The sequence below is a fragment of the Meleagris gallopavo genome, chromosome 6, assembly GCF_905368555.1.
Source record: "Meleagris gallopavo chromosome 6, MGAL_WU_HG_1.1, whole genome shotgun sequence".
NCBI lineage: Eukaryota > Metazoa > Chordata > Aves > Galliformes > Phasianidae > Meleagris > Meleagris gallopavo.
In genome coordinates, this window is record NC_139409.1 from 45131134 (window position 1) to 45157717 (window position 26584).

General features: G+C 41.1%; 1 protein-coding gene across 1 annotated transcript in view; it reads left to right on the forward strand.

Annotated features, from left to right (window-relative positions):
• STAC (SH3 and cysteine rich domain) overlaps positions 1 to 26584 on the forward strand; it is a 73401-nt gene that overhangs the window by 43199 nt on the left and 3618 nt on the right. The window contains exons 3-10 of the mRNA XM_003207280.5: positions 644 to 744; positions 3250 to 3331; positions 5403 to 5518; positions 9544 to 9616; positions 14453 to 14517; positions 15454 to 15542; positions 19485 to 19536; positions 19667 to 19804. Coding sequence (XP_003207328.1) covers positions 644 to 744; positions 3250 to 3331; positions 5403 to 5518; positions 9544 to 9616; positions 14453 to 14517; positions 15454 to 15542; positions 19485 to 19536; positions 19667 to 19804 — 716 coding nt within the window. The remainder of the gene's footprint in view (positions 1 to 643; positions 745 to 3249; positions 3332 to 5402; positions 5519 to 9543; positions 9617 to 14452; positions 14518 to 15453; positions 15543 to 19484; positions 19537 to 19666; positions 19805 to 26584) is intronic.

The window sequence follows — 26584 nt, forward strand, 5'->3', positions numbered from 1 at the left end:
TGGGTGTATGAATAAGAGTGACTGTTTCTTCCTGGAAGACAGACTATACTCTGTTATTTCAGAGTAGGTCTGCACTGAATGTAATTCAGAGCTACTGTTCTCCAGTACTGGGAGAAGTCTTCTCTTCTGCTTCTGCATGGCAGCATTTCTGCCGGAGCTCCCTGACGTGTCACCAGATTTTTCCATTGCCAGTGAAGGAGAATGAAATCAGGTTTATGTCATCCTTGCTGCCCAGCTCAGAGATGTGCAAGGAGCAATTCCTGCATGCTCCTGGACACTGATCTGAAGAAGCAAGAGTGGCAGTCCCTTGGGTACATCGATAGGCAGTGCTAAGGAAGCTGGCTAAGCGTCCTCACACTATCACACAACAGAGCCTAATCTAATAGATATCCAAAGGCAGCACTAGCCTGGGAAGGAGCCTGGAGGATAAGTGCCTGAAATGAAAAGACTGTTTAAAAAAAAATAATAATAAATGTATAAACATGCATTAAAAAGCAAGGCAAAATTAGCCATCAGTATTTACACTACCACCACTGACCTCCCTATTAGCTCTTTCAGGTCGTTCATTAAATGCATGGAAATTTGTTAAGTGCATGGAAACTATTGATTTTGTCTAATCAAATCATTTCCTTGCATTTCACAGGGACAAATGCTAAGCATGGACTGCGCTGTAAGGCTTGTAAGATGAGCATCCACCACAAGTGTGCAGACAGTATTGGACAACAGCGTTGCATGGGCAAGCTGGTAAGTAAGCAGCCCAGGGCTGCAAGTGCAGCTGGGGGCATGTTGCTTTGTGGGCCAGACCCCCTGGCTGACATTTAGCTGAAAACACAGTTACATAATCTAAACTGAGCTGAATATTAGAATTAATTCCCATAATTTGAACTATACTTACTGTAGTGGAAATCACTGTGGGGAAAGCTACCAATTAGTCAAAATATTTCAGTGGATTTTAGCAAATGAAAAATCCTTCACATTATCTTTTTTTTTCCATTGTTAGGGCTTGAAGAATAAGCATAATTCATCTTAAAAAGAAAACTGAAAGATATTTCATAGTGAGACCCTACAGAGCTTGCATAAGTCTTTCAGTAGGAGAAGCTTGGAGGAGCCCTGCCCTGTATGGAGCACAGCACTTTAATGCCTATGTTATTGGCAAAAGCAGGATACTATATTTGAAAAAATTCTAACTTGGTGGCTTTTTATGAGAAAATGATTCATTTGGTTACTTCTGTGGGGAAAAAAAAAAAAAAGACTTAGAAAAATGACAATATGGCTTAAGAATATTGTTGGACTATAAAAACTGGGTACACATGTTGATGGAATGATAGAATCATAGAATATCAAGAGTTGGAAGGGACTCACAAGGATCATCAAGCTCAACTCCTGGCTCCACACAGCTCCACCCAAAATCCAAACCCTATGTCTTAGAGCGTTGTGCACGTACTTCTTGGACTCTGGCAGCTCAGGACTGTGCCCACTGCTCTGGGGAGCCTGTTCCATGCCTACCACCCTCTGGTGAAGAACCTGTCCCTAACCTCCACCCTGACCCTCCCCTGACCCAAGTATGGTTTGGACTGCCAGGGCATGCTGCTGACTCAAATTCAATTTGCCCATCAGCCAGAACCCCCAGACCCCTTTCTGTGGGGGTGGCTCTCCTGTCTCTTGTCCCCATGTCCTTGGGAGGACATATGTCCAGGGCTGTTCCACCTCCGATGCAGAATATGGCACTTGCTTTTGTACAGCTTTGTGTGATTGGTAATTGTCCGGTTTGCGTTTCAGATGATTTTGGTTCTCTTGCAAATATGTGCCAGCTGAAGGCAAATCTGAACTATGCGTAAACAGCCTTGCTATGTTAAATGATTAAAAAAAAAACATGCATTTTCCTCAAAAAGACTAGAAAACCTACTATCTTTTCAAGTATATTTAATTATTGTTTTTGTTGTTCATAGTTCTGAAGCAAATCTTTATACTTTTAAGCATAATCATAGTCCTAGTTTGGTGTTTTCTGGAATAGTTGATCCACAGAATTATCTCACTGCAGGCTTGGGACAAGCCAAATATTAAATCACATTAATTGCTTCACACATTGCCTGATTCCAGCCTCAACTCTTGTGGTGATCAGTTTACAAAAACAGAAAACAAGAGGCCAAATTTATAGCAGGAAGAATTCCAGCAGAGTCATGGGAGTTTTATGAGTTCATGTGGTGTCTGAATTTAGTTTGGGTCTAAACTGAAGCTGGGGAATCTGGAATTTGTTTCTGTCAGTAACCAAATTTATCAGCCCCCTTGCTCCTCAATCCATATTGCAGCTCATTAGTGAAAGAACTAGTACTGTAATTTTTTATTACTGAATATAAGATACAGAAAAGATGCACATCCTCATGATGCCTTCCCGCTTCTCACTATGGCTAGAAGTTCTCACAGCCTGCAGAGATCAGAGATCTGAGAGAACTTTTGTGAATCTCTAATGCCTTGAATGGCATTTCCAATGACTTCGGTGTTAGCACCTTCATTTGCCTTTGCCTGAAGCATTCCCAATCTGAAATGGTAAATAGAAAAATAACAAGAAATATTCAGTCTTCTTAGAGTCATTTATGGAGTGATATAGGGCACCATTATTGGCCATGCTGGGCATTCTTTAGTGATGTAAGTTGAGTTGTTATAGTGCATTTCTCCACAAACACATGTTTCGGGGGCACGTGGTGATGACCTGGGGAGTTTTTAGACCTTGTAAGGCAGGAAAAAAAAAAGAAAGAAAGAAGAAAGAGTGGAAACTGTGGTCAGTCAGCAGCAAATTTTAGAAAAATCTAAAAAATTGATACATGAAAACATGGGGAAGATTAGATGCACATTTAGCAAATGCAAAACAGTGCAAATGCACATCATATAAGAAGAAATGGAGAAGGGAAGATAAAACTTCTCAGAACATCTAATGATTCAGCACTTCTACTGTAATTAATTAGTGTTGCTTTTGTGTAAGACAAAAGAAAAGAAAGACTGGAAATGAGCTCCTCCTTTTTCTACACAAATACGGGAAATTAGCTTTTTCCAGGAGAAAAATTAAATAAAACCCTGATCTCTGCACCCCACAGTGACTCAACAACAGAAGGCAAATTCCCAGTCTCACCACACTTTGCAGAAGAAATAAAAAAGCTCTGCTATGCCTTTAGCCAAGGAGCTGAGGTTATTTCTTCTATGTCAATCATGGCAGCAATGCACTTCACATGTTTTTGCTTTCTCTCTCTCCAGCCAAAGGGATTTCGACGGTACTACAGCTCACCACTTCTCATTCATGAACAGTTTGGCTGCATCAAAGAAGTGATGCCTATTGGTAGGTTCTGATTGCTTTTCCGTTCAGTCTCCCTTTGGCAGTGCTCTGCAACAGCAGCGGCAGACTTCCAGCCATGGTATTTGCCCTCAGCTGCCTTCCAGCTCCTTTCAGTGACTGGATGTCCTTCTGCCATCTCAGGAAAGGACCACTTCAAAGATACAAAGCTGGAAGAGGAGAGGGTGTGTTTATTGTGTGTTTCACTCAAAACCCCCTACGTGTAACCTCCTAGTAGCCATTCTGTTTATAATAATAACTACATGAGCTCAAAGTAAGGAATTTAGGAAGAAACTGTGGAATATGAAGTGAAGGTCTGAGCTGGGAAGAGCTATGAGAGACAGAGATCACAACAGTGGGATGCATTTAAACCACTGGTCTGGCCCTTACAGGACTTTGTAAGGTTCTTGTTCATTTTTCACCCACCCTTTTTACTTTTCTAATTTTTTTCCTTACAGAATGTTTCTGCAGTTTGTCCAGGTATTTAAAAGACCGCATTATGCTCACTGTAATACCTGAAAAGAAAAATTTCTGAAATGGAGAAATTGAGTTGGTCCTCAACAATACTTCTCCCCAGTCAGAAGTAGTCTGAGCAGGCAAACCTGGCAGTATAAAAAGAGGAATGCCAGAAGTAAACACTCAGTTTAAAATGGCTTACCTGAGAACATTTATTTTGTTGTTTAGAAGAAAGGAAGTCACTTACATAGATTTCATCTAAGTTTCTCTTTCTAAAAACCATCTGTCATTGTCATTTTTGTTGAAGCATTCTGAGCAACCTCTGACTTAAAAACAAGATCATAGAATCATAGAATTATTCAGGTTGGAAGGGACCTCAAGGATCATCAAGTCCAACTGCAGCCTAACCATAGTACCCTAACTCTAACAACCCTCTGCTAAATCGTATCTCCGAGCACCACATCCAAACGGCTCTTAAACACATCCAGGGATGGTGACTCAGCCACCTCCCTGGGGAGCCTATTCCAGTGCTTAACCACTCTTTCTGTAAAGAAGTGTTTCCTAACGTCCAACCTAAACTTACCTTGGCGCAACTTGAGGCCATTTCCCCTCATCTTGTCACCTGTCACCAGTGAGAAGAGATCTACCCCGCTTTCACTGGAAGCATCTTTCAGGTACTACTTTGTTCCCATCAAAAATCAAAATCTCAAGCATTTTTTTAGTACTTTGCCCATATTTCCCATCCCATACAATGTTACTAAGATGTTGTATTCTAAGCATCTACTGCCTGGTATGATAAGGGAAGCTGAGGTCTAACAAGGCAATATGTATAAAAGGGTTTCATCTGGATCCGTTCATGCCAATTGAAGATGTTCATTTCTTTTTCACAAGAGACTACTTTGGGACTAGCTAAGAGGGAGAGTGTGGGGGTGAAAATGATTACACATGCCAGTGGGATTGGTGGCCTTTCTGACTACTCCTAGATTATGCTGAGCAACCTGGAATGCATTTCCTATGGCAGGTATTTTTTTATGACTGCCCCCAGATCCCACATGGTCTCACACTGGTGCTATCAAGACCTTCCCAGGAAGATCCAGGTCATCTTGTTTATCCACATTATCCCAGTAACAGCACTGTGAGAGTTAATAGCATAAAGGTGAAAGCCTGCACCCACCACCTAGATGCTCAGGGAAGATGCAAGTTTTTTTCCATCAAGTATGCAGCATGGAGAGCAATCTAAGAAGTTAGTGGTAGGAACAGGCAGGAATCATGGATTAAAGCCTCCTGGTATGTTGACTCACTCATGTCAACGTAGACAGCATTGGTGGAAATTAGGAAAGGAGGATTGCAGATGGACTGAGATGAGGCAATGGTGGGGACTCAGAGAGCCTGTGTGAAGGAAACGTAATCTTAATGTGAGCAAAGATACAGCAAAAGTCACTAGCAAAAGTCAATTCTACTAAGACTTTCAAATGCTTTTTATAAGGATAGTCTCTCAACTTGTATTTCTAAACATGTATCCCAACATGTCAGTACAAGCAGGTGTTTCTACAAGTGGAGCAGGAACCAGGGCGGAAATATTTCTGAGGCACTGATGTATGTTTTCCTCTTTCCATTGCAGCCTGTGGCAATAAGGTTGATCCTGTGTATGAAACTCTCCGCTTTGGGACTTCATTAGCCCAGAAAACGAAGAAGGGCAGTTCTGGAAGTGGGTCTGATTCTCCCAATAGGAACTCTGTAAGTATCCCACATCTTTCTTCCATTTTCTTTGTGGAGAAACAGTACTTATTCATTCACAGGAGTCCACAAAACTTGTATTTCAAGCTGTAAAACAAATACACACAAAAAGAAAACACTGACAAACCCGTTCCCAGCTCCCAAGATGAGACGAGAAAGCACTACTTTTATAAACTTTGTATCTTTTAGAGACTCTTGAGAAAAAGAGAAAAATACAAGTTCAGTGAATAATCTTTTATTCTCATGAGAGAAACGTCACAGATTTAAACTCCTCTCTCCAAACCTCAAATGCTGACAGGTATTCTCAGCCTGTTATAACCAGACAAAGAGATTTTCACCTCCATATTAAAACTTATCATTCATTCTCCCCCATCACTGAAGTCAGTTTCTTCAGGACCATGGCAAGAGAGTGGAGAATGAGGACAAGGGAAGAAAGAGTTCCTTTAGCTCTGCTTGTTGTAAATTGTAAATTCCTGCTTAGTTCAACAGTACCACTTGACAATTAGAATAAAGAGAAAAACAATATTTCAGCAGTGTTGGTGTCCATGAGGTCAGATTATATCTTTTATTTTTTACCAAGAGATTCTCCCACATCTCAAAAAGCAGTCACAAATAAATGCTCCACAGTCTGGAGCTGATTATCATGTCTAAAAATCAGACCCAAGCTAGCTGACAATCTTTCCTTTGCTGACATCAGAAAAAAAACTTACCATGCACAGAAAAACTGTAAGACTTGGTCTCCAGGCCTCTGTGCGAATATTTACATGTTTAAGCTAAACTTGAGCTAAAATATAGTTATGTTTGGTAGAGTGTCTTCCTAGGATTTAAAAATATACTCACTCACATGAGTGAGCGGTAACTTCAGATGACACAGGTGGTCTCTAAACAGATATTCATTTCTCAGATGGGAAGAACACAAATTTACCCAAGAACTAAGTGAAATCTGCAAGGGATTTATTAAAGGACATGTCCTTCATACAGTCTTGTTTGTGCCTTAGAAGGAATTTGGTAATTTTCATTCTTTTTTAAAACTCGAAGTGACTTTACCACCTGTCACATTGTGATCACACTTCTTTCTTTCAATTATTTCATTTACTTGAAACAGAAGTTCTACAAATGCAGTTATTGCTTTCTAAATCAGTAAAGCATTGCATTGAATTATGAATGACTACTCAAGCGTAGAAATCATGAATGCAGTGTTTTCCTTAGAGAAGTGATCGTAACTTGGTAGGGTGTGGGTGTAGAATGAGGAACGCGGGTTCATTATGGGAATTTCTGCAGGGTAGTGAGGCTGAGAGCAAATGTAAAACGTGTCAGCATACAGAAAATAGAAAACACAAGAGAACTGAATAAACAGGCATGTGAAACCACAAATTCTGCTGGTGCAAGCCTGTGGATTAAGTCAAGAACAAAAAATAGGGACAGACCCAACCCTGATCAAAATGATGAGTACATAGAGCTTCACAACCGTGATGTGTGACCAAGGAGCAGGCACTGACCAATGGCCAGAGGAGAGGGTGACAAAGAGCCCTTAGAGCCCAGGTGAAAATGCACCAGAGCATGCAAGCTATCGGTGCCCGTGCAGCTAATAACAGACAGGGACTAAAATTCTTTCCCACTGGTCCTCCCTGCTCACTTCTGTGCTGCTCTTCTCCTCTCGAAACAGAAGCAGTAATGCAGCTGCGAGGCTCACAGCATCACTGAGACTTTGCAGCTCAATCGTGCCCCGACCCTGGCAGCTGAGGAGTGCTTCAGGGTTCTGTCATGGGACAAACCAGGAACATGCTGATACCTGGGTTCCTATCGCATCTCACAAATGTGTCCAAGCCATGACAGGGTTAGCTCGGGCTCAGAGCAGTATAGCTGTAACTGCCAAGAATAGTTAACAGCAAAGGCAGCAAGCCCAGGAGCCGTGCCCTGCCTCTACAACTTCCAGGACTGAAGCTCATGTCTGCCCAGAGTGGAGATATCATCTTGCTCTGAACTAGCCAAGGTATTTTTAATATGACAGAGCAGTGTGGATGCACCCACTGTGATTTTCAGCCTGGATTCTGCATTTCCTCTAAAAGAAAGTAGCCATATGTTCCAGATTTACTACCTACTGCTTCCTTCAAAATGTGCTTCTGCAACCCACATTTATACAGAAAGTCACTTGAGGTGATATAAATGTGATTCCAGTTCTTATTAGTCTCCTCAAAAGCAGCTCTGTACCTCTACCATTTCCACCAGACACTGTCATATACTTCTTGTCTGAAAAAAGTCCTTAAATGTAAGTGATGTTATTTCAGGAGGTTTTGGATTAGTTATATACTGAAGAGACAGTCACTGCACATCCTATATGCGGTAGTATCCAACAAAGTATGAAGCTAATCAGTAATTTTGATGCTAGTTCATGAAGACTGAGGAGAATACCACAACAGTGGGCTGAAAAATAGTTGCAGCTTGCTATTTCACCAAAGCCAGTCTTTTTCTCCCTCACCCAGCGACTAACAAGCTCTAGCTATGCTCTATTCTGACTCATTGTTATCATTTCTATCCCTTCTCACCCAGGGGTGACCCATTTGTACAAGGTGCAAGACAAGCATGACCTTTTCCTGAAGGGTGAAGTCTAAAAACATTGCATAGAAGAAAATAAAGTGGAAGGCTGTGAAAATAGTAAGAGAGGCACGATAATCATAGGATACCTACAGCATAAATCTACTGTTAACTTTGTCATTCAGCAGTATATTTGCAGTGAGAAGTAGCTAAGAAATAAAATTCTTAGAAAATATAATAAATTGCAAATATACTTTCTAAAATGAAAATATTGTTGTCAACGCTAGTGAAAGGAAAAAAAAATATAAAAAACTATGAAGCAATTCAGATTTTGTACTCCCTACACAAAGGCAGTGGATATTCCTCAATTTTATTTATTTTTTTTTTTTTCACGAAATGGAGGCAGAGGTCTACAAAACACCAGATAGAGGTGTGCATTTTATATAGTCCTAGAGTGTCATAGAATAATTAAGTTAAATCCTTCCGTCTGTCTTAAAATCCCGTTAACAAGAAATAAATAATGCTTAGGTCCACATGAGGAGTTTTTCATATTGGCAACACTATCTTCAATCCGAATCTTCAGTTTAAAGTTTTGTTTGTTTGTATGGTGATGTTTTATCCAAAAGAAGTCGTAGGTGGGAAGTTCAGAAAGAGAAGCTCCTTAAGGTTAGATTCGGACAGAGCTGTTTGGCGTGGCTCCTGGTTCCTGTCAGGCTATATATACATGGAGAAGCCAACTACCCAGCTGAGGAATCCAACGCCTTACGCAGAGTGCATTTGAGAGGCTTGGGATTTCGTCATCCCGTGTTTTCCTATGCCCTAGAACAATGAGTCCCTAACCATGATTGACATTAATATGGTACACATAACAAATCATAGTAATTCTAACAACAATATTTGAGCTTCATTTGTCCCTAACTGTACCAGCCAGATTTAAAAAAAGAAATCGAAGGTGGATATTTCAAGGCTGATTGCACAACTCCAATATTCTCCTTTTTCCCCCCCCCTCAGAATGTTAACAGAATTAAAATCACACTTCACTTACAGTTATTTTATTGAAAAATGTGTTCAGGATTAATAAATTGTTAGTCAATACTTTCAATTAATGGCCAGTCTCTTCTGTAGTCATCTATTTAAAAAAATCTTCATCATCTCCAATCTCCCCAAGCTTCTGCTTTATACAGACACTCAGATTGTTTAAGACAGTCAATTATTCCTTAACTTTCATTTTACTTTACAGTGCAGAAATGTTTTGTACTGAAGACAGGAAATTTTCTCTAGAGTCTTTTGTGGGCTTTTATTGCTCCCTATAAAGCAGGGTATTTGTTGTGCACCACCAGATACAGTGTTTTCTGCAGTCCTATCAAGCTGACTTGCTCTGATAGTACCACAGTTCCGCATTCCCCAAAGGCTCGTGTGAGGTTTTATTTCACCCTGTCACTTGCTTTCCCTGGATTTTCCCATCTCATTTGCTCTCTCTGTTCCTGCAGACAGCTGATCTGGCTGAAGTTCCTGAGGAAGCCGATAGCAGCCTTGACTTAAGCAGGAAACGCAGCAACAGTGGTGAGTGCTGCTAGGCCAGGATGGCATCTTTGCATGCGTTGGTCTTGTGTAGAACCTATTCCTGGTTTTGGAATGGAGAGGTGGGTGAGACAACAAGCTAGTGAAAGAATTTGGGAATGCTTTATTGAGTGCCAGGTGAGATCCAAGCCACTGGTTTCCATCATTTGTTTTGTCCATACCTGACACTGGACAATATTCAGGTCTATTCCTTATCTCCTTTGTGACTCTAGACTAGTCACTTAAAAAGTTTCAGTTTCACATTGGTAAAGTGGAACAAAAATAAGACTTTTTTTTTACTCTTTCCATATGTCTGACTTGTCTACATGTCTCTATATACCACAATCTCTTTGGTATAGGAAATGAATCACATAATATCCATATGTCTGTAAAATATACATCACAATGAATCCTGATTACAGTTGCATCTTCTCATTACAGCTACAGAATGTGCCCCCATAATATTAATAGCCAATTCCTTTGTCTGCTTTTTAGGAAGTAATGCTTTTACATTACCAGACCAGAGCTGAGTGATGAAATCTCAGCTAGCGTGGGATGGTGTACATGACCTCCTTTTTAAATTCAGTCATGGCAAGGGAAGCAATAAGTACAAAGTGGGTTGAAGCACTTTTAGTAAAACTTCAGGCCCAAACCATCAGTGACTTCTCTAGCACAAGGAGGCTACTTTGGTAAATTTCACATGAGATGTACACTGCAAAAATAAATCACAGAGAATATAGCTTTTTTTCTGTTAGACCCCTTGTATTCCTTACATGCAGCTGGCAATTCATGTAGGTGAGATGCCAGCTTTAACTGTTCATTCCACTTTCATGCTGTCTCCTTCTTATTCCTTCCTTTTCAAGTGTTCCTATCACTTCTCTTCACCATGTGCAGCCATCTCCTCCCTTCTGTTTTGTGAACATCCCATCTATGTTATCTTCTTTCTTCTGACAATTTATTTAGCTTTTCCATCTCACCAATGCATGTTGATCTCACTTGGTTAAAGATAAAAAAAAATTTAACCTACTTCACATTTTTTAATCCTGCCCACCTGAGATTAATTTGGCCTTGTCTGAGTTTCCTGATAACTTTCTTTCATTGTTGAACAGCAGTTTAATTTCTGAAACCAAAAGAAACTTTTTTTTGCTGTAAGACCTGCCTTCACTGAATGCACTAAGACGCATTCAAGGAACTTACTCAAAGAGATTAGTTTAAAAACCCAGCATGTGTCAAACCCCCAAATAACTTCCACAGCACATTAACAATTCCTTTGATCAGCACTGGCTTTTTACAATCCATCCTTCAGAGGCTCGGAGTATAAATTATGCATCAGTCACTCCAAAAATTTCCCCTTGGTAGATTTTTAATAAACTGCCCTCACTGTTTGCACAAGCTGTGGAAGTGGTAAAATCCTTTTCAGACTGTCAAAATCTCTGGGTTTTTCAGGGTGTTTTTGGTGGTTGGTTTTTTTTTTTTTTCTTTTTTCCTCTTCTGCTGCTGGGGCAAGCAAATATGAAAGGAGATGGATTTATGTTTTGTAGAGACATGAACAACAGAGCTGCATGGCTTTCAGACTCCAGTGCCTCCTAGAAATATCCAGAGACCATGAACTAAACAGAGATTAAAAATTTAACAAAGTAAATTCAAAATGTTGCTGCAGGGTGATTCACCACTCCTTTTTCCTCTGTTGCCCGCTGCCTCTTTATCAGGCAGTTCCACATTAATGCCCTGATGAATCAGGTTCATTCCAGTTATTTTTGTTCCAATAAAAACCTGCATTCTGCAAACAACATTTCAGGAACATGCACTCTTTGTTTAAAGAGCAGAATAGACTCATCATGCGTGGCAATGGAAGCAACCGTATAGTCATATGACAACAACTTCAGGGAATGATGGATTGTTTCAGGCCTTGGCACACAAACTATCCAGCAAACCTGCCTGGTTTACAATTCTAAGATGACATACCTAATCACCAGCCCTTCAGCTTCCTCTAAGCCAGTTACCCTCCTGCACTGCAGAGAATTGCTATCTGTATCGGAAGCTCCCCAGGCCAAATTGTACTTTAAAAAGTACGTACGAGCCTGTTATCAGCAGGGATTTCAGCAAACATTCTTGGCAAAGCTAGGTTTGGTGAGCATTTCCCTACGTACACAAGGATGTGTGTACCCCATTCCAACCTCATGAAGTTCAGTAAGGCCAAGTACAAAGTCCTGCCTCTGGGTAAGGGCAACCTCAAGCGCAGATACAGGCTGGGCAGAGAATGGCTTGAGAGCAGCCCTGGGGATATGGATTTGGGAGCACTGGTTGATGAATGATTCAACATGAGCCAGCAGTGCCTGCTTGCAGCCTAGAAGGCCAACCGTATCCTGAGTTGTATCAAGATGAGTGTGACCAGCAGGTTGAGGGAGGTGATTCTGCCCTGCTACTCTGCTCTCATGAGACCCTGCCTGGAGTACTGCATCCAGTTCTGGGTCACCCACACAAGGACATGGAGCTGTTGGAGCACATCCACAAAGGGCCACAAAGATGATCAGAGGGCTGGAGCACCTCCTCTTTTAGGACAGGCTAAGAGAGCTGGGGCTCTTCAGCCTGGAGAAGAGACAGTCTGAAGAGACCTTGCAGCCTTTCAGTACACAAAGGGAGCCTACAGGAAAGCTGGGGAGGGACTTTTTAGAAGGGCATTAAGCAACAGGACAAGGGGAAGTGGTTTTAAGCTGGAAGATGGATTAGGAAGAAATTCTTCACTGTGAGGGTGGTGAGACACTGGAACAGGTTGTCCAGCAAGGTTGTGGATGCCCCCTCCATGGAAGCATTCAAGGCCAGGCTGGATGGGGCTTTGAACACCTGGTGTAGAGGGAGATCTCCATGCCTATAGCCAGGGTTTGGAACCAGATGATCTTAAAGGTCCCTTCCAATCCAAATCATTCTATGATTCTGTATGGTCCATATGACACAAAGATATGGTCCATGAGCCCTCCACAGCTCACAAGGTAAACGTGAGTAACCAGGTTTTGTTTTCTATTACCAAGCAGAAATTCTCCCAAACATGCTCTTCTGTTGAAATGCCTCTATCTTCTTCTGAAAGACTTTCTGCAAGTCAAAATGGCTCCCAGTTACTCAACTCACTCAATAGAACTGGTCCAATTTTCCTACCTCCTTCTCCACTGAACAACAACAAAAAAAAGTGGAACATAGAACCATAAATAGGACTTCTCTACACAGATGCCAGGAATATGCATACCCGTATGCTACAGGATACTGCAAAGTGTTTTTTTCTTAAAGTTTTCCTTTCTGGTGCTGGTGACAGTGTGCAGAGTCAGTGTCCCTCCGCCACCTTGGTGTGAAATGAGGCCTCCAGGTCAGCCACAGTCAAACCACTTGGAGACAACTCGGGGCAGTTTCAGGCTAAATGCATCAACTCATATACAGACTTTGCATTCACATGTTAGACTTTATGACTTTAAAATTGTCTTACACTTTATCAGAGTATGTGCGTTTTTGTGTTCTCATAGCTGTGCGTCCCTTTGTAGAAAATCTTTCTCACTCATGCTGTGTCTACTGTTTTATCTATCTCCTCCTTTACAAGAAGAACAGTACATATTTTTTGAGATCTAAGTACAACTGCCTGTTCTCAAGGAGCCTTACTATTTAACTCAAAAAACTTCTTCAAAGACCTTGACTGGCTGTCATTGGCAATCTAGAATAGCCACAGTAAAATGTTTTCATGGAAGAAATGTGAGAATGTGGAAGAGCAGAAAGAGAAGGGAATTCAGTCATTCAGTGATTCCCTGGCCTCTTCTTTTCCCTAAGTACATGAAAGCATATCACAAAGAAATAGAAAGAAAACATGCTCTAACAATCAACCTGCTACTTACTGCTGTTTTGGTTATTTCCAAATTCTTGTTAGAGACTACTAAACTGCTTGAAACACTTGCAGGGGTAAATGGATGGAGGTGATGCTGGTGGTTCTAGCTGCTAAAGGACTCCAGGTAGTACAATCATATTCAGACTTTATCCAGAAGCATAAAACACAAAGCAATTGTTAAAATGTAAAGGAGGATTCAATCAATTTAATAAAGCCAGTGTGGTCTATCCAAGGAAATAACTGAGGACAGATATCTGTCACATCGCAAAGCAGTTATGAATATAGCGTAATGATTTGAGTCAGCTACCAATCAGGTCAGTTGTAATCTGTGATTCTTGCTTTAGTCCAGGAGTTTCTGATTTAGTAACTTAGAAGCACGTTTTCAAACATACAGGCCATATGTATGTCTTTCAAACAGCCCATCTCAACTTATGGTTGAAGTGTTTCTAGTATCCCTCTGAGATCAAATGGAGAGGGTACAGCCAGTGCATCCAGGCAGAGGTTGCTGAAGAGAAAGAGCAAAGAAGTCCACCAAATACATGGAGACAGAGGATACAGGAAGAAGGGTTCTTAGCTGCAAAATTTTCTCAATGTTTGTATACAACCATCACGTTTTGCACTTGCTTTTCAAATGGAAATTCTGGTCTTAAACACGAAAACACAGCATCAAACGTGAAGAAAAGGCTTCAGGACTTTAAATAGTAGTGCGATTGGGAGACTTAAGTTCTGTGCTGCATCTACCTGTAGGTCATTTGATCAAAATTGGCCATGTAGTAAGACTGTAAACTTTTCAGGATAGAAATGGTTTTGAGCCATGTGCCAAGTTCAGTGGAATACCTGGTTCTGTTGGGGGTTCAGAGGAGACAAGGGATCAAAGAAAGTAAGGGGGAAGAGTTTAACAAAAACTAAGCTAGCCTTGCTGAAGTGAAGAGCCTTAACCTATTCTGAAATGTCATGTGTTTGCTTTATTTTAGTGTTTACATATTCCGAAAATGGCACGGAACACTTTGGAGAAGAACCAAAAAGTATACATTCCCCGGTATGGCTAAAAATTTTCTGAGAAAATTAGGAAGACATGTATAATATAGACTGGGGAGGATTTTTAGCTTTTAAATTGTGGTGGGACTGCTGTGGGCACTATCTGGAGCAAACATCAATATCTGTCTGTCACATAACTGTTCCATTTCTGGGCCCCTAGCTGTGATTGGAAGCAGTATACAGGACTGGATGGCTTTTTGGTTGACCACTAATAGACCTTTTTATGTTCCTATGTTTATTATAATTTCATGTTATGAACACAAAATATCCAGTGTGGAGACTGTGTCATTACAACAGAATGGCAGTAACGTAAAAATCACAGAACTGACATAATTTGGAAAATTACCTGGGGTTGGGTTTAAGTGCTTCTTTTTCCTGCAAATTTTCAGCAGAGAGGCAAAAGAGTAGCCAGTCTTCTCAGCAGGAAGCCAGTGCAAATAACTTCCTGTTTAAGAAAGTGATTTTCCCTCTCTATTCACTGGACTTTTGCACTGTACAGGCTGAACTCATCTGTAATGAGGCCTGTTTAATAGACACATTATATAATGCCAGCAATATACTGCTGGGCTTACAACATCCATGTGTTAAGGAGTAAAAGGCAAGCTCACTTTTTCGGCCTCACCCAAAAGACCAAGTTGTTCATATTTCTGCCAGAAAATTGATCTTGGGGTTCAAGGACTCTTATTTCTCCATAAAGACATTTATTGCCTTAGTGGCTTGCAGTATGTTTAGGCAAGTCCTCCAGGATGTGAATGCAATGAGATACTGGCTCATCTCCTGGAATTACAGACCTTGATTCCTCACTGTAACAATGTGAACAAAATTCCTGGGTTTTCAAGTATCAATAAGCTCCAGACATGGGGCCATATGTTACACTTAAATATTTGACAGACAGATATTTACATTTTCTCATTATTGTTATTATTTTTTCTTCAAGGGACCATTTTATAAAAGCACGTTACAAATGAACACCTATGTTGCCTTGTACAAATTTGTACCACAAGAAAATGAAGACTTGGAGATGAGGTAAAGCCTCAAAATATTTATTATTTTATTAATGCGTACAAATTAAGGCTTGTATTGCTATGTATGACTTGAGGGAAAAAGAAAGAAGGAGATTTACTCTGACCTTTTTCCTGGACATTTTTAAGTATAAGTACTCATAGATACATACAAACTTACTCTCATAGGAACAAATCCAGTAACCATTTTTTTGGCAAAGGCACAACAGATAAAACGCTTAAAAGACACTTAAGCCATTTCAGGAGTGTATAATCAATGAATATACAGATGTTATAATTAGGAAACATACAAGAAAGATAGGCTAAACAGGCTATCACACCAAAGAAGAATGAATGGAAAGCTTACCTTTATCCTGGACTCACTGAGAAGACTCCAAGAGGAGCAATCTCCAAAAGAAAGCCTTCCCCAATCGTAGTCAGCTCTTAAATGGGGTCTAGGAGAGGTGCAGCCAGGCTCCACCCCTTCTAATAGCACAGGAGAATTGCCTTCACCTGTGCTCCCAGGGCTGACTCATTGCTTGCCTCAGGTGGTCAATCAGAGGCCCTAATTCAGGCCCTGATTCTGCACTTCCTATACAAGAATTAAGAGGGCTTTCAACTAGAAAATATTCAGTTTTCAGTTGCTTTGTCATTTTCAAACATAAATTTTCAACTAGGAATTCCTCACCAGCTGTCCTGCTAATGCTAAACGTTTTGCAAGTCCTGTTTGATTTTTCCCTCCCATTCAAATTATGGATGAGAAAAAAGAATGATGTCCAGCTGATGGATGGCATTTTTTCACACTAGAAAATGCATCCTGAGCTTTGCAAAGTGTCCTTGTCAATCAGTAGTTTTTAACACTTCCTGCCTCAGTTCTGCATCAGTTGCTAGCATCTCATGGTCTAATCCAAACTCACCGAAGTGTAAGAGCAACTTTTCTTTGAGTGCAATAAGCTTGACTCATGCTGTTCACATTTTGAGGGCCTTCCTAGAGCTGTTGACTTTAAATGTGTCAGTTCTCTGCAAGGCATTCTCTACATGATAACACACATGCACTTGACACAAAATTTAAGGAATTGCCAGAGAAATGCCCCTGTTGTCAGCATCTCCTTTTTAGTATTCCCAGCTGTATCTTCTCATTGCTCTGGGAAGAATGGGTGGGATGTAAGGCAGAAATGACAAGTTTCCCTATCATTCTGTTTTGCTAGCATTTTCTGATCATTATTTTAGGCATGACAGCTCTTCAGGAAATAACCACAGGCTATGGTGACTTTTAGTGCAACTTGCCAGCCATTCTGGTTGAGGGATCCCACTTTGCATCTTGGTCCTTTATAGGTGTATTTCAGCTTGAGCAATTTTCCCATGGAGAGGAAGTCCATTCAGACACATATCCTCTGGCATCCTCAGCCAGACACAGAAAACCAGAAAATGCAGCATTCCCCAAAATTCCCCTGTCCCTCCCATGGAAGGCCAAAGCAACCTATGGCCTAAAACATAATGACCTGAACAGTCATTACTGACAGGCTCTTTCCTTGGAGACAAGAATCAGGTTTTGGAATATCGTCACTAGGCTACAGCAAAGTTATCTGTCCCATGACTAGAAATTTAGTAATACATGGATTAACACTGTTTCATAAGTGATGCTAAACAGCTAGTAATGCAGTTTGCTATCTGCAGGGCAGGATTCAGGTCATTTGGATGAATTTTTGTTCAACAAAGTTGAGTTTCTGGCGATGGGTTCAGCACAGCAGTATTGTCAAGATTTGATATGTACTGTCCTGGCAGCCCAAGTCAGGGATTGACTGGACACTGATCATCTTAACAGAAGGAAGAGAACTAGTAGAGTAAGGAGGTTAGCTGGAAGGAAATGTTAAGGGGGATTTGTAGAGATCTGAACTCACAACTGAGGGCATGCAATGGGCAGCAGACTGCTGCCGTTGAGAGGTGACAGTCTTGATTTCAGCAGCACTTCGTATTTGACATAACCTTGATTTCTTCCTTCCTCAGCAGCAGAAGCAATCAGGCTTGCTTTCCAGAGCTCTGGCTTCAGTAAAAAGGGATAGTCCAGTAACAAGCTTATTCTAAGAGATAGCCATATTTTACAACGCTTAAAGCAAGTTCTGGAGTAAGGCACCCAGCGTTTCAGATACTGCATTGATAGGCACCTATCTTGGCACCTACTGAAATCTAGAACACTGATGTAGAGCAGAGTACTTGTCCAGGGCTGTAATGCAGAGGAAAAAAAATAGGGTAAGACCAGAGAACCATTTCAATAAGCAGTAAACACCAAACAGGTTGCCCCCTATCAGGGATTTTGCAGCTTAAATCTGTGCAGGAAAAGTAATGTAGGTTCACCTGGGACTTCTATTTAGGAATCCTTTCAGATTAGAGAAATCAACGTTAGTCCTGTTCTAAAAAGTATCAGCTAAATTTGCAGGTCTTATATGTAAAATCTCAGTGCTCAGACCACTGATGTGGAAGACTTCAGGTTCAGTTACCCTCTTCTTCTGACAACTTGAAATTTATTTTCTTCTAAGTTTTTTTCTACTCACCAGGCTGGAAGGTATTTAAAAGGTGGAATTCTCTAAATCTTTCTTATTGAAGATGTTCCTCCTTGCAGTGTCAGGGTGCCAGTAACATTACAGCCTGTTCACTTTGGAGTGACACGTTAGGGTCCTTCAAAACCCAAGTATCTTATATTAAATACTAACTGGACTTGGATGTCCTTTCCTATGGAAGAATTTTTTTATCACAAAGGTACCAAGTCATCCCTTTTCTCTAGCTTCCTTTCTCACGGCAAGAACATTTAATTATTCCAAACACAATGGAACAGCTTCCCAAAGAGGGAAAAGCCTACTCTATTGCCTTATTGATAGCACCTTTGAAACCTAAAAATTTAGGTTCAAATCCCACCGTGTTAGAGGAAAGACTAAATTCCTGTATCTCCATTTCTCAGCAGCAGTGATAACTGTTGGGCAAATAGACCAGAGAGGCTCTCCAGCTGGACAAGTGCATGTCTTCTATGTGTGTTCTGCAAGAGCCCATTAAATTCTCTATTTATCACACGTTCTCAATGTGTTGTCAGACTCTTGTGCTGATACCTCACTGATACAAAGAAACTAACATGATATGCAAGGAAAGCTAAATAATTAGGGGTCAACCATTAATTTTATTAAGATCAAAGAGATGCCTTTCATCACGCAGACAGATTTCTGAGGTTAATCCATTTGCAAATGGGTTGCCACTTACATTCTGCAACATAGTGTGATTATAATTACACAATAACGTTAATGAAGTGCCACCAATGGGGAAAGGAAGTCAAATAACTGTTCAACTACCTGTACAAAACCAGCTCGACATGTTTCACTATTAGCATTTCCAGCCAAATTATTCTCTTAGCTCTGCTTTGGAACTAGTCAGCTGGATGCTGATACTTAGCAATTACAACCCTGCATTGTGCATTATAGAGGTAAATATGTCCCATTCAAAAGAAAAGAAAAAAAAAAAGACATTCCTGGGCAGAATTATATCCCTGCTGACTAATTGCCTTTGTCAGTTAAATAGAACCATTTTCCTGCTGCCTTCCTTCTGCAATCACAGCTTGAAAACACAGATGATAAAGTAGTGTGTCCCAACAATGCAAAATGTCTTGAAGTAACAAGATAATGCCTGTAACAAATAGGGACTGCATTTAAAACAGTTTCTTATTAAACAGGAAGCAGAAATTCCTGTTCACAGAAGGTGTTGTCTCACAATAAAGATCTAGCCCCAACATATAGCAATTCTCTTTCTACTTTACTTAGTATGATTAAAGAAAACTTTGCTGCCTCACTGAGTCTACCTGCAGTAAATGCTCAGATAAAATGACCAAGGAAGGACCGCCTTCCTATTAGAAGGTAACTGTGGGAGCCGATGCAGCATAGCTATTAAGAGTCATCCTAATCCACTCTTCCTCTTCTAATTACAGGCCAGGGGATATGATCACTCTTCTGGAAGACTCCAATGAAGACTGGTGGAAGGTACGTGCTAATTATTTTGCATCTATCTGTCTCATTTTCAAAGGGAAAAAGTACGTTATTTTCAATACTGAACTTGCATTAAAGCTACTGGTGTTAACAGCTTTCTTCTGTCAATACATTTTCTCCACAGGGAAAAATTGACGACAGAACTGGATTTTTTCCTGCTAACTTCGTTCAAAGAGTGCAACATGATGAGAAGATTTACAGATGTATCAGGACATTCATTGGCTGCAAGGAGCAGGGGCAGATAACTCTGAAAGAGAACCAGGTAAATGCAAAGAGACCCACTGGGCTGAATTCCCACCAGACTTGAGCATCCCACAGTCGAATTGATGTGACCAGAGGGAAGGTGCAAAATGGACACAGATGCTGTTCACTGCAGTTCAGCTATGTTTTCAAGATTTACCATTAACGTGGTAACGATCTACTAACCAGCTAACACATTCTTCCTATTTATTGTGGCTAAGTTTACAGGCTTACAGATGTTCATAAAGATATTTATATGTCACCTCAGAGGGACAGCTTGGAAAACAGAGTTGTAGGAGTAGACCTGAGTGCTTAACACATGGTCTGCTTTTCTGCACGCTATTAGGCTAATCTAATAAAACAGAGTAGCTCCCTTCCCAGACCTTGCCTTACCCAAACATAAAAACAGCACATTGTTTCAGCTTCAGCAGGAGCAGAGTTAAGACATCGCTGAGAAAACTGTAAATCTTAAATTTATCCCTTATTCACTGGTTGTAAAATATCTTTAGTCATTAATAGCTTGTGATGCTACTTACAAATTCTCTCTACAAGCCATAATTTAAGCAGCAAGTGGGACTTATAGTACACCACATACAGTGAAGATTCACAGAGTCCATTCACCTGGCATATTTTCAGCAGTTCCTTTTGCCTTGGGTTATTTGGGGGGGTTCACAAGGTGGAAACCACAGCCACCATTATGCCTTTGATCTGATTTTAAGTGCACTTCTAAACAGAATTTTTACCAGGCTTTTAGTATATCTGATAATACTGCTATAAATGTTTGCTGGGGTAAAGCGAGAGAAGAATTTGGCTCAAAAGCTGCATTAACAGTAAGGTTTGTGGCGCAGGGTCATGTAGACAGAAGTATGGCTGGCTGATGGCCACCCACAGGCTAAGTTCTCCAAACCCTGCACAAAACAGGAAGCTGGCTTTCTATCACTGTATTTTGTGAAGCCCAGTTTTGTTCCACCTTCCTTTCCTTTGGCAGTTTATATAATGTCACCAGGAGGTGTTTGCCTTACAGTGCCTGGAAACCCATTGATTTTAGCAAAGTGGAGCAGAAATCAACATTAGGGTGGACTCCAGGATTACACATTTTCTACTCAGAACTTTTGTAATACTTCACTCCAGCAGTGGGTTAGGTTAACTCGTACCTTTGCTGCTGCCTTGTGGCACAGCATCATGTACTTATGCTAACAGTCCTTGAGAATACACAGCTTTTTAAGGAAGGCATAGTATACAGTAACAGGAATGTATTTTAGCTGCCCTGTGCACTTAGTGCATTTGGCAACCTTCAAGTTACTGGAAAGAGATAATCTGCCTAAAGTTTTTTTTTTTCTTTACCTTGCTCTTCTTTTTATTATTTATATTTGTGCACGCAGGGAAGAAGTCATTACCAAAGCCAGGCTGGAGGTTTGGCACCTTTTGTGCTCTAGGATTAACAATGCAGAAGCTTGAGGAAATGGGAGTGTGGAGATTTGCTTGCCAGCACAAAGGAAGGGCTGTAGTCCGAGTCTTTTCTTGTCAGCAGGCACACCATATCCTCTCTGTCAGTGTGGCTGCTCCTGCAGGCAGTGAGGGTGCAGTTTCTTGCCTCATTTCTCACAAGACCACAGTTGTTAAGTGGGCAGGTCTGGCAGCAGCATCTGAGCACAATGGCTTCTTATTGTTCCCTAGTTCATAATAGGCTCACAAGGGAGCTCGCAGTGAGGAGGGAGGCATTGTCTGTGGTAGGCCAGGTAGTAAAAATGGGATTATGAATCCATCCTATTTGTCTATCCCCCTCCTTTTCTTTTCTCTCTCTCTCTCTTTTTTTTTTTTTTTTTTTTTCCTCTACAATTATCCCTATCTATCTTAAACAAATGCTGAGGGTTAATGTGAAACGAAAATCTGGTTAAAGCAGAGGGGGCAGAGACAAAGCTGAAGCAGCATGTGAGCTCAGGATGGTGAGAGCCTGTTCCATCCTCACACAGATTGTCTTAAAAAGGGGATGCTCAAGGAACATCAAGGCCATTTTGAGTAATTTTGAGATGGAATGAGTTCCAAAAACTCATCTACTTGCTCCTGTATTCCCATACAAGGGCTGAGCCCCCCACGACAGTTCCTAGTGAGAGCTGGCAATCTGCATTGGGCCAACATATAGTAGCAGCATAGGGCCTGGGCCAGACCAGACCGCATTGAGAGAGTTAAAGAAAAGAGAGGACATGGAAATAAAAATAAAATAATCTGAATAGGACTCCTGGAAAAAGTTTTGCAGAATTCTTTCTTTTTTGCATTCTGCTTGGGGATTTCTGTGGGATCTAAGCAGCCATTTTAGCTGTCTCACAGCATTTGGAGTCCTGAGAGCACAATATATGTACTACATGCAAAGCACTGACTTGTTTTAGATTAGCAAGGAGGAGAAATTATTCATTGCTACCAATTCCTGTCAAGTCTCACTTTAGCTAGAAAAACTCATTAACTGGTCTCACAAATTCCTGTAACTATAGTAAGGCAGATTGTCTTCATTTTATTGTGTTAATTCACTGGGGTAAATTCTGCAGGGTTTTTACAGGAGTTCAGAGCCATTCTTACAATGAAGGTGAACAGGAAAACTTATCCTATACCTTTAATATGAATTTTCAGTATAATGCTTGATAACATCCATGGTTTATACTGCAGGTTGCCATCTCTTTTATATCTTACATGAATGTTCTCAGGTTGAGAGTCTGTATTTGTAAGGAAAGAGGCAAAAAAAAAAATGATGGGTATTTTTTTACACAAAGGAATCTATGGCTCTATTTCAGGTAAGCAGAGACATTTTCAAAGTTTGAAGCACAGTAGGTGAGGCTTTCTCTGGAATCAATGGTTGTTTTCATGTCCTGTGAATAGTGTGTTGGGTTTTCAGCTTCATGCAGACCTTTCTGGCAAGGCCAATACTCAGGGAGAAAACTAGGGAAGAACAAAGCAACGCATTTGCACGTCTTAAGCAAGATGCATGGGTTTATCTTCACAAAGGTTTCCTTGAAAAATTCATTATGAAATAGGAAACTCAGCTTAGGAATAAGCAGTACTGCTTCAGAGACAGCAACATCTTGGAGTTCAGGGTGTGCTGGCAGTTCCTGAAACCAGTGTAGAAGGTGGCTGGGCTCTTTGCAGCAGCTCTGCAGCTGGGCTCAATCAGATATGCGCAGGAGAAGGGCAGACTTAGCCTTGTTTTTAAAGAAGAAATAACATTCTATTGTTTGTATGTCTGTTGCTCCTCCTTTTCTAGTACCCTAATTAAATAAAGGAAATGCCCTCTTTAAGAAAATACTGCCCACACCCTTTACTGGCTCCTCTGACGTCTACAAGCACACAAATATAAACCACATTAGGACCGAGCTCTTTGTGATTAAATAACACTATTGATTTTGAATTGCACAAGTCATCTTGTGAAACAGAAACGACCCCAAACCACGACATCTGTAATGAGGTTAGCAATCAGAAACTCTCTGCCTCATCCAAATGTGGGCTGTGAGTTTACATAAAGGTCAGTGCAACAGATCCATTTTGCAATGGATGTGTTCTATAAATGTCACTGATGTAAAGTAGCCCTGTTGCAGGAAGCATCTCCCATCTGGGTTCCATGGTGACTGCAAAAAAGGCCATAGCTGTGATGGCTGCAGCTTCCGAACCAGAGCAGTCAGCCTTGCTGTCCCCAAGGCATCCATATCCCTACAGCCAGTTGCTCCCATTTCAGAAGGAGTGACTTTTAGGTATGTGTATATCAGCAGCTACGTTCAGGTCTGATCCAGCCACCTGAGAGGAGCCCAGGAATGGACTTTGATCCAGACTCTCATCCTGGAGAGTAGATTCAACAGAGCAAGACTGCAACCCAGGTCTCCAGTCCCAAGGGATTCAGCTGCCTCAAGTCTTCTCATTAGTTCATATGTTTTGTTGGTGTCTGGCTTTTCACCTTGCTGCCTGGGAATCACACTAGGGCCCCACATTTTTCATCCTGAGGTACTCCAGAAGGATCTGAACTTCTTAAAGAATGACTTGCTACACTGCTGAAACAAACTCAGATTGGAAAGTGATGCTAAAGTTTTACTCCCCTGCAATAGATGCTACTTTTCACAGCTAGGCTTGAGGGAAAAAGGATCTTTCTCTCCAGCTATCTCACATTTGCACTGATGCTTGTTTTGTTTAACTGGGCCATTTATTCAGAGACACAGAGTGGCACACAGGTTGTGGAAGAGTCTAGAACCTGAGCACAGCACATTTTGTATCCAGGTCATCTTTAAAATCCTGAACAAATATCATATGAAAAACAAGCTGGTGTTCTTGGTCCAAAAGCTAGTGAAGCAGCTGATATAAAACCTGTCATCATACTTTGCACTGTAGCCAAATTAGTATGAAAACTGAGTTGTCTACCATTTCTATCCACAGAGCTTACTTTTAGGCAATTTTTTCAGTGCATAGACATAAGCAGATGTGGAAACTTATCATGTCCCTGTGCTGTCATCGCTGGAGACAAACAGAAGGCATGAGCTTTCAGACCTCTTGACCTGGCACTGTCCCCAGGCTCCAGAACAGCTCTTGAAGCTGTGCTGTCCTCATAAACAAATTCCTGTCTCATCACAACTAGCCTGTTACTGACAGGTTAAATATGTGACAGGGAGAAGATAAGCAGAAGACAGCTACAGAAAACTAGAGCAAGTTCAAAGTTACTCTGGGACAAAGAGAATTTGCCACAGGACTTAGAAGCTCAGGAGAGTTCTGATAGCAGCTTGAAGTATCATTTCCTGATTGCCTCTATCTCCCCTGCTGAGGGATAAAGAAATCCCAAGGGCAGATGTTGACAAGTTCAGACATCAATCAGGATCTAAGCAGTATTTTGCTTTGTTTTTGTTGTGTGTTTGTTTTGTTTGTTTGTTTGTTTTTAGAAAAATGAGATGAAAGAATGAAAAAGTGACTTTATGATACTAGATCCCACTTTCAGTTATTTCTGTAGATCCCTTGATGACTGAGAAATAGCCTGAGATGTGATTGCTTATCCCACGGCTTACTCCATTAATAATCTCTTGAGTCAGGTCACTTTCTATTTTCTTTCTAAAAAAAAAACCACACTGTTTGTCTCCATTTGTGTTGCTGCTGAATTCACAGAGGAATAGCTGCTCAGCCACCTTGCCCCCAGAACACACCAGCCTGAGCAGCTGTCATTTCAAGCATTTTCCAGTTGGATGCAGTGAACTGTGGGTGTCTGATGGCAGCTAGGCATGCTGTGCCTTCACAGCCACCACACTTGCTGTCACCAAGGCTAGTCCTCAGCGACAGCTGATTCATCAGGTGGAGCCCAAAACTCTGTACACCACCATGTACTCCTCCTGATTTACACCCACCTAAGAAACCCAGATCCCAAGGCTTGTGGATGAAACCCTTGGCAACACTCACAAAAGGCAATGAGGACAAACGTGGCCAAAGATGGAGTTGCGTTTCCCCCTTTCTGAAACCACAGAATCTGGAGAATCTCCAGAGCTGTGCAAAGCTCCAGCAGCTGCTACAGCCTTGGGGACCTCCTGACTTCTACCATATAAATAAAGTGTGTTATACTGCAGCTGGGCTCAACCTGCCCTTCACATATCCCCTTCCTTAGGAAAGAGTGGGAAAAGCCTCTGCCATTCAGGGGCTGGCACATGCAGGGCTTAGAGTATTAGCGTGAGAGAACTGGAATTTGTGAGAGTGCAGATTGATTCATGTATTAATGTATTAGTATGAGGAGCGAGAGAAAATCTTGCAGAAAGACCTTGTCTTCCACATACCCAGTGAAGATCTAAAGTTATTGCTATAGCAAAGCATTCCCACTGATATCAGAGAGAGCTTGAATAGCAGCAGCAGAATGAAAAAAATTTTTAAAGTTCAAATCTGCTGTCCTTTTTCCACTCCAAAGATAAAGAAAACCTCTGTTCAGAAAGTTCTGTACTTTTCTTTTGTCCACAAATCATTCTGCTGACAGTGCAAGACATCAGGGAAGAGGTCTGTCAAACTTTTTTAGTCAGGAGGTAGCATAGTGATGGAGTCAGGCATTCCTTTTAACAAGCCAGGCCCATTACAGGGAGCCTGCAGAAGTTTATTTTCCCATGCAAGGATCAACTGAGAATGGGTATCTTTCAATCAAGATGCTCTTCCCTACTTTTGAACACTCTACTGTGCTCGTTTATCCTTAATCTGGTGCTCCTTTGTAGGCTTTTTCTCTAATTGTTGAGGTTTTTGTAGTCTTCCTCAAAGACAGAGCAACATCAACATCTTGTAATACTCAGAAAAACCTTCCTGTATAGCTCTGCTTCACGCATTTCTGCTTCAAATGATGATGCGACTGCCTAGGGAGCTGCTACTGTGCTAGAGATCCATCACACAAAATTAGCTTGGCTCTTTTGCAATAGCACCTGAACAAAAACTGCATCAATTGCATACCCCTTTCTCTCCTGTGTGATTTAGCCCAAACAACAATATATTATTTTGTTCTAATTGGATGTCAACTCTATTGGTGTGCTCGGTCATTCTGACCCAGGAGTGCAGTTCAGATAGAATTAAGTAGGTAGCCTAAGAATATTAATGAGCACGTATGTTTTCCAAACCCTTGTTTTCAGCTACAGAGACACATCTGACCATTTCCAAATACTGGAGGTGGCAAATATGAAACATCTTCACCTCCTTCATATATCCTTTCATTTCCAACTGGCAGCATCATTATTGCTAGCAAATTTTAGGCATGTAGCTGTAAGAGGACAATCCGACCCACAGTTGAGATATGTTATTTAGGTGCCACCGTACAATTTGT